The sequence below is a fragment of the Oryza brachyantha genome, chromosome 10 (genome assembly GCF_000231095.2).
Source record: "Oryza brachyantha chromosome 10, ObraRS2, whole genome shotgun sequence".
Taxonomy (NCBI): domain Eukaryota; kingdom Viridiplantae; phylum Streptophyta; class Magnoliopsida; order Poales; family Poaceae; genus Oryza; species Oryza brachyantha.
This window is the reverse complement of record NC_023172.2, coordinates 7,578,765-7,595,148: the sequence shown is the minus strand read 5'-3', so window position 1 is coordinate 7,595,148 and position 16,384 is coordinate 7,578,765. Positions and strand designations below refer to the sequence as shown.

The window sequence follows — 16,384 nt, the reverse complement described above, 5'->3', positions numbered from 1 at the left end:
TCGAGTAGTTAAGCTACTTAGGCCGCGTTCTTTTGAGGGGTGGTAAGTTAACTTACCCAGCACGAAAAACGTAGTAATAGCTTAGTACATGATTAATTAATTATTAAAAAAATTAAAGAGGTTAATATGATTTTTAAAACAACTTTCCTATAAAAATTATTTTGCACAATATACACCATTTACCAGTTCGGGAAGCATGTGCGTGGAAAACGAGGGAGATTAGTTAACTTAGCAGGGAGGCTGAACGCAGCCATACTCCCTACATCTAATAATAAAAATATTTCTACTACCCACAATTTATCTCAAAATGAAGTTATTTCTCCACCCACTCAAGGGTGATTGTTTGGAAAAAGCCAACGATATATTTACAAATGAAAAATATTTTTAAATAAAACTTTCATATACATATTTTTAGCAATCTAAAAGCCAAGGTTAGAAAATAAACTTCGGTGAGAAAAACCCCAAAATCAACTCCACTTATGGTTGAAACTTCAAATATTAGCTTATAAACGAAAAGATGGTGGTGCTCATCATTTTAACCAATCATAATCATTCCTCATTTAATTGTCTTACATGCATTTTTTCTTAGAGTTAATTTGATCTATGTCACTGCAAATTTGCCATTTTAAAAAAATACCACTACTATTTGCGATATCGGTTACATGTCACTGCAAATCTGTAAAAGTTAAATCAATATCATTGCCGTCACATTTTCCATCTTAAACATGGGACCCACAAGTTAGTTATGTCTTCTTCTTGTGTGCCGGTGAGGAGCTCGAGTAGCAGCACGTAGACGCTGCTCTTCTTGGTGAATGGTGACCACGCTGGAGCTATGGGTCAACGTAACCAGGGGAGCCGAGCACAGCTAGCACGGATGGGCACCGGCGTGGGCAGTGAATGACTGTCAAGATCCCTGTGCGCGCCGAGTTGAAGTCGTTCAGCCTGGTGCACATGGCGTCGTCGAGCAGCACGTTGTGAAGGTTCTCGAGCGCATGAGCCACCGCCAGTCGCCGCGTCCACGGCAACGGTGGCGCCGTCGAGCAGCACGTCGTCGACCACGCCGGGGACTCTCCCGTCTCACCGTCGCCTCCCCAGCAACCTCCGCATCGCCTACCAGAAGGCTTTCGTGGTGGCCTCGGGGGAAGGGAGGCGATCCTCTCCGCCGACCGAGTCTCCCCGCGCCCCGCCGCTTGCCATCCGGGAGCCCGCGTTGCTACCCTTCGCGCCGCCGACCATGCCGCGCTCCTCATTGCCGACCCGAGACGCTGCGGAGGGCCGCTCCGTTGTCGTCGGTCCATCAGGCATCTCCTTCGGTCCCTTCGATGCGTCGCTTGGGCCATTCTCAATCAAATGACTAAGATAGTATCCATAATATTAAATAAGTTACCATCTAGAATAAAAAATGACATGGCAAGTGAATAAATAAGGAAAGAGAATAAAATCATGTCTTGCATGAGACATGGTTTCTACACAACATTTAAGATATTATGTGAGATAAGTAGCATTAAATTGAAGTATGGAATAGTAATATTTACATTGAAAGAGTAGTGTTTAGTACTAGTTTCTTGATGATGTGGAGTTTATGCAAACTACATCTAGTGTTATGGGTTGGGAATGCCCTAATTCCGCTACCCCGAGTTCCCCGTGCCTCGCCGCTCCCCAACCAAGAAACCGCATTTTTGCACAACCGACCACGCTGCGTGAACATTCTCCTTACCGCCGACCATGCCGGGTGACCGAAAACTTGACAGCAATGACATGGATTCAATTTTATAAAAGTTCAGTGGCACATAATCAAGATATCATGTGAGATAAGTAGCATTAAATTGAAGTATGGAATAGTAGTGTTTGCATTGGAAGAATAGTGTCTAGTACTAGTTTCTTGATGATGTAGAGTTTATGGAAACTACATCTAGTGTTATGGGTTGGGAATGCCCTAATTCCGCTACTCCGAGTTCCCCGTGCCTCGCCGCTCCCCATCCAAGAAACCGCATTTTTGCACAACCAACCACGCTGCGTGACCGTTCTCCTTACCGCCGACCATGCCGGGTGACCAAAAACTTAGACAGCAATGATATGGATTCAATTTTATAAAAGTTCAGTGGCACATAACCGATATCATAAATAGTAATATTATTTTTTTAGTAATAACAAATTTACAGTGGTATGGATCAAATTAACTCTTATTCTTAATGGCTCATAATTTTTCCAATCATTATCACCTTTTTTTTTAGTCCTTATGTCTAGCTCTAAACTAATATTTTTCTAGAACCAATGGATTAAGGAAACAATTGTCCCTAACCCTAAAGGCAGCTTTAATGTGTATTCCAAGGAGGTACATGTGGAAGAGACAAACATTTGGGATAGATTTAATAAATTGGAGTAACGTGCTAAGAGCATCTTTAAAGATGTGTTTGGTTCATAAACGAGATGGGATGAGTTTGATCCATCTTTGGATTATGGGATGGGTTGATCCTATTTTTCTGTTTGGATAGAGAGATGAGTTGGACCATGTTTTCTGTTTGGTTGGAGGGATGAGATGAGATGGAGCGAACCTGTCGCATGTTTGGTTGTGAGATTGCTAGATGTGATTATCTTTCTACAATGACTTGATGAGGTTACCTCACATCTCTCAAATAAAATTACGTGGTATATTTATACAAGTAATGTTTATGTATATTTATACAAGTAATATACTTTTTATGTCAATTTATACCAGTAATATATTTAAAACAAATTTAATAAATGGAATGGATATTTCACAATTAATAAATAGAATAGCCAATTCACCATTAAATATAGACGCGTAAATCTTTTACGTATTCCCAATAAAAAATTATATTACCTAGTAGCACGTGCTCCTCCAGCGCAGCCCTGGGATAAGTTGATCCCTCCGATTTGGAGGGATGGGTTGGACCCGGATCCCAGAGAAATATTCCTCTCTGATCCGGCTCCAACTCATCCACCCATCCACAAACCAAACAGAGTTAGAAATAGGTTGGCTCTATTCCAACTCATCTCATCCCTCGAACCAAACACATCCCAAGAGACTATCCATTTGACTGTCATACCGAATTTTGGCAATTATGCTAAAAAATATTCTCTAAAAAACTACATATTTGATTTGTCATGTCATTTTAGTGGCTAAGCATGTCTTCTTAATAACCAAATCGGTTGGGCCCACAAGTTATTCTCTCGGCCGTTAGGATTTGAAGAGTGGATATGAATAGTATGTTGGAGATGTAATATTTTAATATGAATGACTAAAGTAAGATTTGGAGAGTCAAATTTCAGTTATTCTATTTAAGATGGTGTAAGCTAGAATTTTTAAGCGCTTATGCCTTAATTAGGCAAATGGTACTTAGATTAGAAAACATTTTAGCTAAAATATTTAATATGGTAGGATGAGTAAATGTGAGAAAGAGATGATCTTTTTATTCAAGTGAGTCTTACCTTAGTCCAAGCTATGTAAATCTAAATATTAAAACATATTTAATCGAACTAACACCTAATAACATATCTAGCCTTAAAACTTTTTTAGAAAAATGCCCTTAGTAACAGTAAGAGAATGCATCACGTTCAAACCTGAAAACACCGGAAGCCTCACCCCGAGCAAACGGTGAGACCATCCCTGTGGAATACCTGTACTAGGGGTATCCGTAGACTACATGTATACATACGGTCGTAGGGGTACCGAATAGAAAGGAGATTATATCTGTATGGTATCAACCGGAGTTTGGTTGCGGCTGGATTGCATGCCGCATATACCGGATCCGAGTTATAACCGAATTAAGATAGATCTTAGTCTCATCAGATTAGGACTCTATCTGTAAGCCCTATCCCCCACTATATAAGGGGGATAGGGGCACCCCTCATGAGGGGGCCAGACAAATGGCATATTCAGATCGACTATCTTCTAGTTGATCTGCCCACAATCCAATATAATCATCAAGCAGGAGTAGGGTATTATCTCGCTAGTTGAGAGCCTGAATCTAGGTAATCCAGTGTCTTCATCCTAACCATTGATCTTTACGCCTCGCTAGCCACCCCATATATATTGCCGACATCCAAATCGTCGACAATCCCCAACAACTCATATAAATTTGGTCATCCATATCTTTATTTGGATGATCATCTAAACTAGTTTCATCCTTCATATCTCTTTGTACCCCACTAGATCATTCATATATAACATTTTCTGTATCTCTTTGGAGAATGGAGAGAGTTTATCTAAATATGAATGTTCTCTCTACTAATATGGATGACATCTAAAAATAAATAATATGATAGCCGTTCTACTGGAGCTTAATTTATAGTATTTTCCGGATAAAGAATGGAATAAATGAGCAGTTGAAAATGATCTGACCTACACAAGCCACCGCTGGTTGTAGGGAGACCCACCACAGCAGGGCAGCAGCTGCTGTTGCAAGAGTCTCATCCATCACGGACTGGACTACTACCGGTGGCATGCGCGCATGCCATTCGCTGGTCTGATCGCCTACTCCAGTGGCCGGCTGTCGCCAGGTGCGCCCCCACCCCACCGTGGCTTGCAGTTCCAAAAACACACCGAAACGCGCGTCTGTTCGCCGGCCGCCGCGCGTCTCGTTCGGTGGGGGCGCCCCGTGAGTTTTGGCGATGGGGCGCGGCGCGCCCCAAGATGTGCGCAGCGCCGGTGCGTGCCACGCTCTCCTCCTCCTTGGGCCTCCCGCTCCAAAGCCAACCAAACCAAACAAAACCGAAAATAGTAAGTAGACGACGAGTCAGCCCCTGCCTGCGTCCGTATATCATCAGCAGCGACCGGGAGCCAGGCCACAGCGTACTGTCTCCATCCATCCCAAAAAAAATAGATAGGATGTTCTTCACTTTTTCAAATCTTAAATTTATTTATTTATTATTTTAAAATCTTAATATATTTATCTTTCATTTTTTTCAAACTTTAATAAATAATTATAAAAAATAAAGTCTTCTATAGAAGAAACAAAAGAGGCTGGAAATACTCTTTTGTGGTGGAGGTATACCGGCATGCAATACTCACCCATTTCGAAATATAATCAATTTATAATATCATATAGAGTAAGGCCGCGTTCGGCTGGGGGAGACACTGGATTAGTTATCTGGCGCGGAAAAGGTTAATACATAATTTATTAATTATTAATTATTAAAAAATATAAAATAGACTAATATGATTTTTTAAAATAACTTTCCTATAGAAAATTTTGTAAAATATTCGAAAAGTGTGCGTATGGAAAATGGTAGGAGTTAGATACATGCTACCGAACGTAGCCTAAGTATTTAGGTACATTTTTTTACTATGTGGTTACGGCCATTTCAATGAATGAAGAGATAATGAGATGCTCAAAAATGAAATCTTAACCATTTAAAATTTGATCACTAAAATTACTAGTGTTATGTAAGGAAGGATTGGTTAACATGGTAGGGAGACACGAAAAATGAGATAATTGTTAAATAAATATTAATCATTACAAGCTTCAAAAATTGTAGTTATTTGATTTCTTAAAGAAACTTCTATTCATAAAACTTTTGCATTAAAAATTCTCGTTTATTTGTTCCGAAAACATGTCCACAGAAAAATTAGAAAAACTCAACCGAATAGCTAAAATTAATGCAGCCCAAAAGAGTTTTTTTTTACAAAACTTTAATATTTGCTAACCAACCTACTATAAATATGTACATTTGGGAAACGAGCCAGTAATAACCAAGCATTGATTCTTAACGTATTAAGCACTTTATTTAAAGCAAATCTAGTTTGTTTTTCATATCTAATATGTATAATATCGATAGGAATAGTCCGTACATATGAGTTGATGAGAATATACATTAGATCAAAAATATTTAACATTTGATTTCTCTCGAGGTAGCGAGATGTCCAATACTTATGACTGGCCCGGTTCTTTGTTGGAATTAGTAACCGACGCGGAAAAATATAGTAGTGGATTGATATATTATTAATTAATTACTAGCTATAATAAATTAAAAAAAATAATTAATATAATTTTTTGAAATATTATTTCTATATAGAAAATTTTAGTAAAAATATTTTGGAATCTCTTGTAAGTAATGGGCAGAAACGAACACGTCTAAGGATGGATAATAAGCCAACCCAGCTCATTAATCCTCACATTGTTTTGGCTAAGTATCTTGATGAGCAAGATCGATTGAGCGCATTAACCTTAATTAGCTAAAACCCTACATCCGTTTGGCTCACGAGCTAGCTCATTAATTAGTCTCGGTAACAAGCTATATCTCTTAATGGCAGAGACTAACTAAATAAAAACTCACTAAATACGAATAATTTGGATATAATTATAAGACTAAGTACTAGTTAAGAAACTATATGTATATAAAGATAAGTGATCTTTTATGCTAATAAGCTACATCATCATCAGTTATAAGCATAAGTGAAATTGCTTATTAATGATTAAAACTAATTTGTGATTAAAATTTTTATACATGTGTTTTTAGCTATCTAAAAGTATTGGGTGAAAAATAAGTGACAATGAAAAAAACCCCTCAGATCAATTCAAATTTAAGTTTTCTAATTGAAATTTTGGCTAACTCGTGAGCTGGCTTGTTAAGCACATGTCTCACAAGCTAAAAGCTCTCCTCGGGTAGACTCACTAAGACTGTGGTGTTCTTTGGTTCAAACATTGATTGACATTTCCTATGATTATCAAATCTTATGTTAGTCAAGAGTTAGGTGGTATCTAGGACAAGGGACTTATTTTTAGTCTCATATCCCATCGAATGTTTAGACGATTATTATAAATTGTAAACGTAGACTATTAATAAAACTCATCCATAATCTTGGACTAATTTGCGAGACGAATCTATTAAGCCTAATTAATCCATAATTAGCCTATGTGATGATACAGTAAACATGCTCTAATTATGGATTAATTAAGCTTAAAAAATTCGTCTCGCGGAGTACCACTCATTTATGAAATTAGTTTTTTTATTAGTCTATATTTAATACTTCAAATTAGTGTCCATACATCCGATATGACATGGGGCTAAAAAGTTTAGCCCCATCTAAACAACCCTTTAGTATCATTTTGCTTCGTAGCCACACTTAGGGGGTGTTTGGGACATGGGGCTAAACTTTAACCCGTTGTCCCATCGAATGTTTGGACACTTATTATACATTTTATTGTACATAGTAAACGTAGACTATTAATAAAACCCACCTATAATCTTGGACTAATTTGCGAGACGAATCTATTGAGTCTAATTAATCCATGATTAGCCTACGTGATGCTACAGTAAACATGCTCTAATTATGGATTAATTAGGCTTAAAAATTTTGTCTCGTAGATTAGCTCTCATTTATGAAATTAGTTTTTTAATTAGTCTATGTTTAATACAAATTAGTGTCTAAATATCTGATGTTACATGGGGCTAAAAAGTTTAGCCCCATCTAAACAACACCTTAGGCCAGGCCATGTCCGGTGCAATGACATGACTAGTGGCCATAGCTTGTCAAGGGTTGTCGTGGTTACGGGGAACATGGGCTGCATTCGATTCAGCCCGTTAGGCTAAAATTCTCCTCGTTTTCCGTTAGCACGTTTTTCAAACTACTAAATGATGTATTTTGTGCAAAAATTTTCTATATAGAAATTGTTCTAAAAGATCAAATAACTCTATTTTTTCAAATTTTTAGTAAGTAATACTTAATTAATCATGTGCTAATTACGCTTATCGTTTTCTATGCAGTTAATTAGCTTTTGTGACTTCATGTTTCAAACGCAGCCATGGTCTTGTGAGGCTCCGCAGAGCTCTATGAAACTAGTATTTCAAGCGCCCCTTAAATGGGGACCATACTTTATATGAGATATAACGATCATATGACCTTGTTAGGAAATACTGAGTTAGAATGTGTATGTCCTACTAGTGGTCTCAAGGGCTGATACTACTAGTTAAAGCTCGAAAGCTCCTTGGGTTGGAGACGTTCTTACAATGCAAGATCCTCGTATGTTGTCTTAGAGATATGAGTGGCATCCATATAGGCTGGGACCACACCTCGTCTCCCATGATACAAAGTAGCTTCGAGTAGTGGCTTTCATTTTTATATTAGTCCCAATCATTTTCTATTTTAGTCCTCGTACTATCTAAATTTGGTTAGCACCCTAAACCAAGAAAACATTATAAGATCTAGTCCTTCTCACTTTCTTTGCCAATCACCAATACAGCCCGCTGCTGCCGATTACAACTCTCCCAATCTGGCCTCCACTGTCGCCAGCTCCCGCTCTCCCCTTCTAGGCTTCACCACCATTGGCTCTCCCCTCCCCCCTTCCTACTACCAAGTGCCAGTTGCCGATCAGATGAACCATCGGGTTGCCTCTTTCAATATTCCACTAACCAAGCAAGGCAACAACTCCCGCCAATCAAGGCAACATGGCCCAACGAGCTCCTTCTCAGACCTACTTCCTTATCCTTGGCATGACTAGGGATGGATATTACGCCCGTTTACCCATGGGTAAAAACCCTAATAGGATTGGGTTTGTTCTCTATTTAATACCCACGGGAATTTTATTGGGTCAAGATTAGTACGCAACGGGTAAATGGGTATGGGTAGTGCCCTACCCATACTCGTCTTGCCCGTTTACCCGTTTATAGGAGACTGACAAATGGGCCCAACTATCCATATATATATATAGGGAATTTTAGGTTTCCATCCCTAGCCAAATCCTCCCAATCTCCCACCCGGCCGCCACCGCTCTCATCCTCCCCCTCGCCGATACCCTCCCTCGCCCTCTCGCCGCCAGCGCCGGGCCACCGGTGCCCCCATCCACTCGACGATGACAACACCGCTGTCAAGGATCCGACGCCAGCCAAGGCTGTCACCCCTGTCCCTGCCGCCGCCGGTGCCCGACAGCCCCCCATCCCTTTCCTTGCCGACGCCAGCGCTGGCGCCTGAGGCAGCCGCCCCCATCCCGGTCTGGCGCCCGCATCCGACGACGACGATGCCGACGCTACCGAGGATTCGACGCCGACCAAGAACACCACCCTCGTCCCCGCCATCGCCATCGCCCCCATCCCGGTCTGGCGCACGCATCCTACGATGCCGCCACCGCCTTAGTCCGGTGCCTCATCCGTTGTTGGCTTGTCGCCTCTGAAAGTGCATCTAGCCCCTAAACGAAGTTTTGGATGATTAATGACAATGCTAGCCAAGCATCTATGCGCTAAGGAGTTGTGATTGCAGAGAAGTTTAAGGGATCAATTCGATTGAAGGATTACGCGACTTACTTGATGCTTGGGCGACCCGGAGCGACGGTACTATGAAGACGAAGGGACTCGAAGAAGATTTTATTTTTTGTTTTGAGTTATACGAACTCCGTACTATTAAGAGGGATCACTAAAAGCTCAGCATGCACCCAAGAGTAGTTAGGGTTGAGTCTAAGTCGAGCGAAGGCTCGCTGCGGTTTTCACAAGCAGCAGGGACCGGACGGTCCGGGCTCCTGGCCAGACAGTCCGGTGGCAGGACGGTCCGGACCTTGGTCCGGCCCCTGCTCGGAGTGAGTGAGTTAAGTGTCGGCCGGATGGTCCGGCCCCCTAGCCGGACAGTCCGGTTAGGTTTCTTTTCCAACGGTTAAGTGACGTCTGCCAGCCTATATAAGGCCCCCTTGAGATCTAGCCGTTGGTGAGGCTTTCTGTTCGAATTCTTTGGTTGCTAGGGCAAGTTTAGCACCTCTCAAGCCTCCCCACTAACAAAAACACTTTTTAGAGAGATTAATCGCTGGATCATGTCTTAGGGAGAGTATTTAGGTTAGTGAGTAATAGAGTGTTCGTTCTTGGGCGTTGATGGATGCATGCGGAGTCAAGGTGGCCTATTACTCTTGGAGATTGATCTCCTAGATAGATAGGCGTCGCCCGCGAGCCTCCGATTCGTGTGGATCACCCGGGAGCAATTTTGTGAAGGTTGTTGCCTAACCCCCGCAAGGAATTAGGTAAGTTTGATCGTCGATTCTTGTGCTTCTTCGTAGAAGGCTGCAGGGTAGAGCGGATTACAACCTAGGGCTAAGCAAGCCACCTTGATCTTGACCTTGGTGGTTGATCGAAGAGGTTGCTAGTCCTTAGGTGTGAATCCGAAGACCCGTGTTGGCCTTGTGGGAGGAAGCTAAGAGATGGAAAGGATCGAGAGAGATCCCACTCGCAGGAGCGCTTCAACGGAGAGTAGGATCGAAAGATCCGAACTTCGTGATAAATCTCTCGTGTCATTGTTCTTGTGATTTCTGTGTTCTGTTTGTTCCTGCGATCTTTCTGCTTTTATATTCCACACACGATCACATCACGTTCTCAGGAACATCACCGAAAAAGGAGGTTGTAGAGTTTGTATTTTTCACTGACCGGACGGTCCGGTGTTCTAACCAGGAAGGTCCGGCCAGAGCTCTCGGCGCAACCCGAGAGTGCCGATCGGACTGTCTAGCCATAGGCCCGGACGGTCCGGCCATAGGCCCGAACAATCCGGCCCCTGTACTAACCGCTGCGATTTGGAAGAATTTTCAGGACACCTATTTACCCCCTCTCTAGGTTGTCTCTCTGGGACTTCAGCCTCCATCTTCTCTGTCCAGGTTTGTGGCTGCTACATTGCCTTGTGATTGGCGGGTAAATAGGTATTTTCGCGGGTATACGGCACCTGCGGGTATTGAGTATGGGTAGAGGTTGTTGCTTGTGATGTAATAACGGGTATACCCGCGGGCATGATTTCTCTCACAGGTACGGGTATGGGTAGGCAGTACCCGTACCCGCTGTGCCCGATTGCCATCCCTAGGCATGATGCGATAGGTGGAGCTCCTTGACAATGTAGATCGACACTAAATCTTGGCGACAACGCCGAATCTAGTCATGAGCTCACCACCCCTCCCAACCTCGAGTAAATTGAGAGATGTGGAGCTCAGGGTGCGACATGGAGGAGCTTGTGGGGCTCAATGGCAGGGAGCCCCCTATTGAGGTGATGGTTGACCGTGGTTGTCTCCGCTGACCATGGTCCTCCTGCCGGTGGTGGTCCTTGTCGGTGACTTGGTGCTGTCATTGTCCCTACCTCTCTTTATAGATCTAGCATGAAGTGTGCAGAGCTTCACGATTTTTCTAACGAAGCCACTATGGCTTGAGGAGGTGAGCATGGTCGGGTGAAGCCATTGGTCCTCACCTCATTTCTCCTCTATGTGAGCAGTCTGATTACGTGGTGAGTTGAGAGCACTCACCATATAAATGGCTTTATGGCAATGATCTCTCTCAATTTTTATGACTCCACGCCTTCAACTAAAAAAAAGGTGGTACAATATTCTTGTTTTGCTAGGTAAAGCGTGACTTATTTTTTGTTGGTCATAACCTAGATAAGTAATATAACAAATAGTAGCAATTCTCAGTATAATATCCAAACAGCCCCTATAAGTTCAAACCAATCCAAGTGAACCTTGATACATGTTCATCGAGTCCATGATATGTGGGGAGTAGTTTGCACCTAGACACCTACGAAATATCGAAGAAATATCAAATGTTATTAATAAAGAGAGATGTAAGGATAATTGTTTGACTTATCGGTAAATTTTCTGTGTACCCTGAAAACCTACCCCATCTCTTTTATACCATTAAAATTTTCCCAATCCCTTCTGTACCCCTAAAATTTTAACTTGATCCCTTCCATGCCCCTGCCGTTATATTTTTCATCATTTCATTGTTAAGTTTATGACAAATATATTTAATGCCCTTGATGATTTAGGTTTGAATATAAAGTTTGACAAAACGATTGAAAATTTTGTTTGAGTGCTGTTAACACCAAAATTTGGTAATTTCCTTAGTGGATTCGGTTAAGGAAAGACGCGACTAGCAGATGAAAATCTTATCAAGAAGAGACCGGATTCGAGAAGGAATCGTGAGGACCAAGGGTTGGCGGCGTAAATTTATCTATTAATTAGAGTTAGTTAGTATTTTATTTTATCTCTAAGGTTATTAGAGTCCGATCGGGACTTGTGTGTTAGGGATAGAATCTAAATAGGAGTTTGTTATTTCTTTTTATCTATTAGGAGTTGTATGTCGTGTCCAACACGGACTAGCCTCTACCCGAGAGTATAAATATGTACGTCCGGGGTCATTGTTATCTATCTACACATCAATTAGATCAACTACTTTTGGCGCATCGCCACCCTCCTAACCGAGGTTTCAACTTTGGCGGAACTTGGCACCTGATGCGGGGCTGCATCGCTTCAATCTCTGGTGGAGGGGTAAGTCTTACGTTCCACCGAGCCACAATAATCGCATCGACTAGATTAGGACTGTCTCGGTTCAGTCTGATCTTCTAATCTAGTTGTGCGATTGCTAGCTATCGTATCAGTTTCAGCTTGAGTTACTTCTGTATCTTGAGTTGATTTGGTCGACTGCTTTGGGTAATGTATGTCGATTTGATATTGGTTGTTTGACATATTCAATCTTGTACTGTCTCGGTTAGGTCTGATCTAGTAGATTGCGTTTGTCAGATGGTTTATATCAGATTGATATATCTTGCTCATAGTTTTATCGGAGTACCAGCCGATAAGTTATCAGTCATCGGCTTGATAGCGATCTAGATCTGTTTAGTATCTATCTTGACATTGCTAGACGTAATCTTGAACTGTCTCAGTTGGGTCCGATCTTCTATGATTATTCTTAGTAATCTAGGTTAGATATTTCATAAATCTTGATCGTTTGTCAGTCGTTTATAGCCGATGATATTTGCTGATCTACATATTCATATGTTTACATCAATAGAGTAGTCGATTGTTTTACTATGTTATTTTTATACCAATCAACTTGATTTAGTTAGATCGGTAGTTATTTATGTTGCATCGGCTTATGAGAATTACATGCAAGTTGGGTTTAGCCGATCGCAGCACATGATTCATTGTTTATTCCAAGTAATTCGTAGGTTCATTTATTAGCCTTACCGATGTTCATGTTTCCTGTAATTATATCATGTTGTTTTGGTTAATTCTGATTTATGTATGTTTGGTTCGATTTCATTATAGGAGCTCGTCCGATCGACTAAGATTAATAAGTAACTTGGTGGATTACGTTGGTCTAATATTTGATTCTAGTCTATTTCTATCAAGTTTCTAGCCGGTCCAAGCTTTTTACAGCCGATTGCTCGGTCTATCGGCTAAGTGGTGCTACATCAATATCCGATCGGCAGGATTTGTTGTTACCTACTGGCTCGATAGCCGATCGGCTTGTTTTACTGTTTATCTTGTTAGTTGCAGGATCAAACCGACTGGCACGCCCGCGCACCTTCTAAGAATTTAGGTTCTGCACTGAAACTGTCTAAGATCGACTCACAGGCCTTCGTGTGTGATACTTCAACGTTCACATTTTGACGTCAACAAGTGCATAGTATGTTTATTTTATATAACTAATCGGACTAAATAATTAGTGTAAAATTTTGACGAAAATTTTAAAAATAAAACAATACAATAAGTTAATAGGATAATAGATTTTTTTATTGTGAGCACTCTTAAAAAAATATCGTGGGCATTGGTAGTCCTATATTTATATGAATGCTCCTCATTTTCATGACTTCTAAAAAATAAAATAAATAAATAGTTTTTATTATGTTATCTAAAAATAAATTTGTCATAAATAATGTATCGCTTAACAAACTCTTCACTATTAATAGTCTCCTGCGATAAATTTTTACATTTTTAATGATGTGATTCATAAATCTCTATGTTCATCCAATGGGTAAAATGGTTAATTTTATAGAAACTAACTAAAGGTCAACTGACGGGAGGGACATGGAAGGGATTAAAATCAAATTTTGGGAGTATACAAGAAGTAAGCAAAATTCAAGGGTATTGAAGATATTAGCAAAAGTTTCAGGGGTATACAAGGAATTATCCCTTGACTTATTTAGAAAAAACCAAATGATATATTTATAATAAAAATTTATATATGTATTATTACCGATCTAAAAATCAACTCTTAGAAATAAACTATGATAAAAAATAATTTACAAATCTACATTAAGGGCTTATTCGGTTCGGAGGAATTTTAATCCAAAGGAATAGGAGAAGCGAAGGAATAGAGATGTATGGCAACAACAATCCACAGAAATTTTTTCAAGAGGTTTGAGTGGATGAAAATTTTTCTATGTTTTCTCTTAATATCTTATAGGAAGGAAAATTTCCTTTTATTTTCCTATGGTTCCTTCCTACAAACGAATGGTTTTCAAAGGAATTCAATACTTAGAAATTGGATCCATTGTTTTTCCTTCAAAACGAATAGGCCCTAAATTTAGGGTTAATTAGATCATGCCATTATAAATTTGCTAGTTTTAAAATATGTCATTACTATTCGACTAATTGTTAGGATGTCATTATAATTTTAGAATTATTCAAAAGATACCACTCCATATACTTTCGATGTATTTTTTTAAAAAAATGGACCATATTACCCCCTGCTGTTCACTGCATCCTTGTTATGTGCAAAGGGTAATTTGGTTCAAAAATGACATATCTGAAATAGTTCTAAAATTATAATGACATCCTCATAATTAGTTAAATAGTAATAACATATTTCAAAAGTGACAAATTTATAATGACATGAATCTAATTAACCTTTAAATTTAAGGTTAAAAATTTAAATCTTTGAACTAAGGCCCTGTTTAGTTCCAAAAATTTTTCTCGAAAACATCACATCAAATTTTTGGACACTTAAATAAGCATTAAATATGTATGAACATTAAAACTAATTACACAATTACGGGTAAATCGTGAGACGAATCTTTGGAGCCTAATTAGTACGTGATTAGCCATAAGTGATACAGTAACCAATATGTGTTAATGCCGGATTAATTAGACTCAAAAGATTCGTCTCGCGGTTTTCAGGTGAAATCTGAAATTCGTTTTTTCATTCATGTTCGAAAACCCTTTTCGACATCCGGTTAAATGTTCGACGTGACCTTTTTGCCAACTAAACTAAGCCAACGTTGAGTTGGAAAAAATTTTTAGAAGAGATGTCCCATCAATACGTACGGTCATAGATGTAAAGTATCAAACGTAGTTTAATTACAAAATAAATTTCAAATTCCGCCTGAAAACAGCGAGACGGATTTTTTGAGTCTAATTAATCTATCACTAGTACATATTGGTTACTATAACTGTTAATTAGTTTTATTGTTCATGTATATTTAATGCTTTATTTAGGTGTACAAAATGTTTTTAGAAAAAGTTTATGAGAAATAAACATGGTGTTACGACAATCTCAATGGGAGTTGCGTAGGCTTTGATGATATGACAAAATATTAATGAAGAGAAATAAAATAAGTTTTATGAAGATGAAACCTTGTATATACTGTTACCTAGACAGTTTATATCTTACACGTAACCTAGGATAAATGTTTTATCTTAGTTTAAAACTTTTTTAATAACATGTGTTATTGTGCCGATAAAATTTACATTGACGATGATCAAGGCGCAAATACTGTACCGAATTTTTGCGTGGTGCTGTGCAAGGTGAACTGTGCACGACCACACCAAAATTCAAATCAGCGTCTGAAAAGAAACAAAACTTTTCAGTTTTGCACAAATACTCTACCCGTACCGCAGTAGAGTACACGCGCTACACCCATACCTGTCTCCTGCCATGCTCACACACACAACTCCCGAGAGCAGTCCTACTACACCGAAGCACAACCGCATAGGAGAGGAGGCATCTCAAAAGAATCCTACCGCCATTAATGGCATTCCCAGCCTTCTTCTTTTTGCTTTGACCCTGCAAAAGAACCCAGAAACCAACCCTCTCTCGCGTGTGAGCTGTTGTGGCCGTCCAGTGTCTGGTCACCTCATCCACGAACTTGAAGCCGCTGCTCTGCCTCTGCCTCTGCCTCTGCTGCTGCAGCTGTCGCTGAGCTGAGCTTTTTACTTGTTGCATTTGCAGCGTGGTGACTTGAGAAGAGAGAGAGAGAGGGAGAGGGAGAGGGAGAGTGAGAGTGAGGGGCGACCGGGCGATGGAGTTCTTGGCGCTGCTCCTCCTCGTCTCCAACTCTCTCTTGCTCCCTTCCTTGGGTCTTGCTGGTAATGGTTTCTGCCAAGAACGTTTCTTGGTGATCCCGTTGGTTTGCTCGTGGAATAGGCTTCTTGTTTCCATCCAGAAATACCATGAAGTTCTTGCTTTTTTTCTTTCATCTTTTGTTGATGTACGTAATGTTGGTCTAGTTGAGAGCCAGTTCTGTTGATTTTCTCATGATTGGTTGGTTGTTTCCTCTACGAACAATGTTGTACTAATGCCAGTGGTTGGGACCATTATTTGGTTTTTTTTTACACAATATTGCCTGGAGATAATACTTTGATTATGTAACTGGTGTTGTACTGTTTTCTTTTCTTGTCTCATATTT

General features: G+C 40.1%; 1 protein-coding gene across 2 annotated transcripts in view; it reads left to right on the top strand.

Annotated features, from left to right (window-relative positions):
* Nucleotides 1–15,824: 15,824 nt before the first annotated feature.
* The window catches only part of LOC102709598 (translation initiation factor IF-2), a 28,137-nt gene continuing 27,577 nt past the window's right edge, over nt 15,825–16,384 (top strand). For both annotated transcript variants that reach the window (XM_040528388.1, XM_040528387.1), the window contains exon 1: nt 15,825–16,064. In XM_040528388.1, coding sequence (XP_040384322.1) covers nt 15,998–16,064 — 67 coding nt within the window. In that variant the 5' untranslated portion in view covers nt 15,825–15,997. The remainder of the gene's footprint in view (nt 16,065–16,384) is intronic.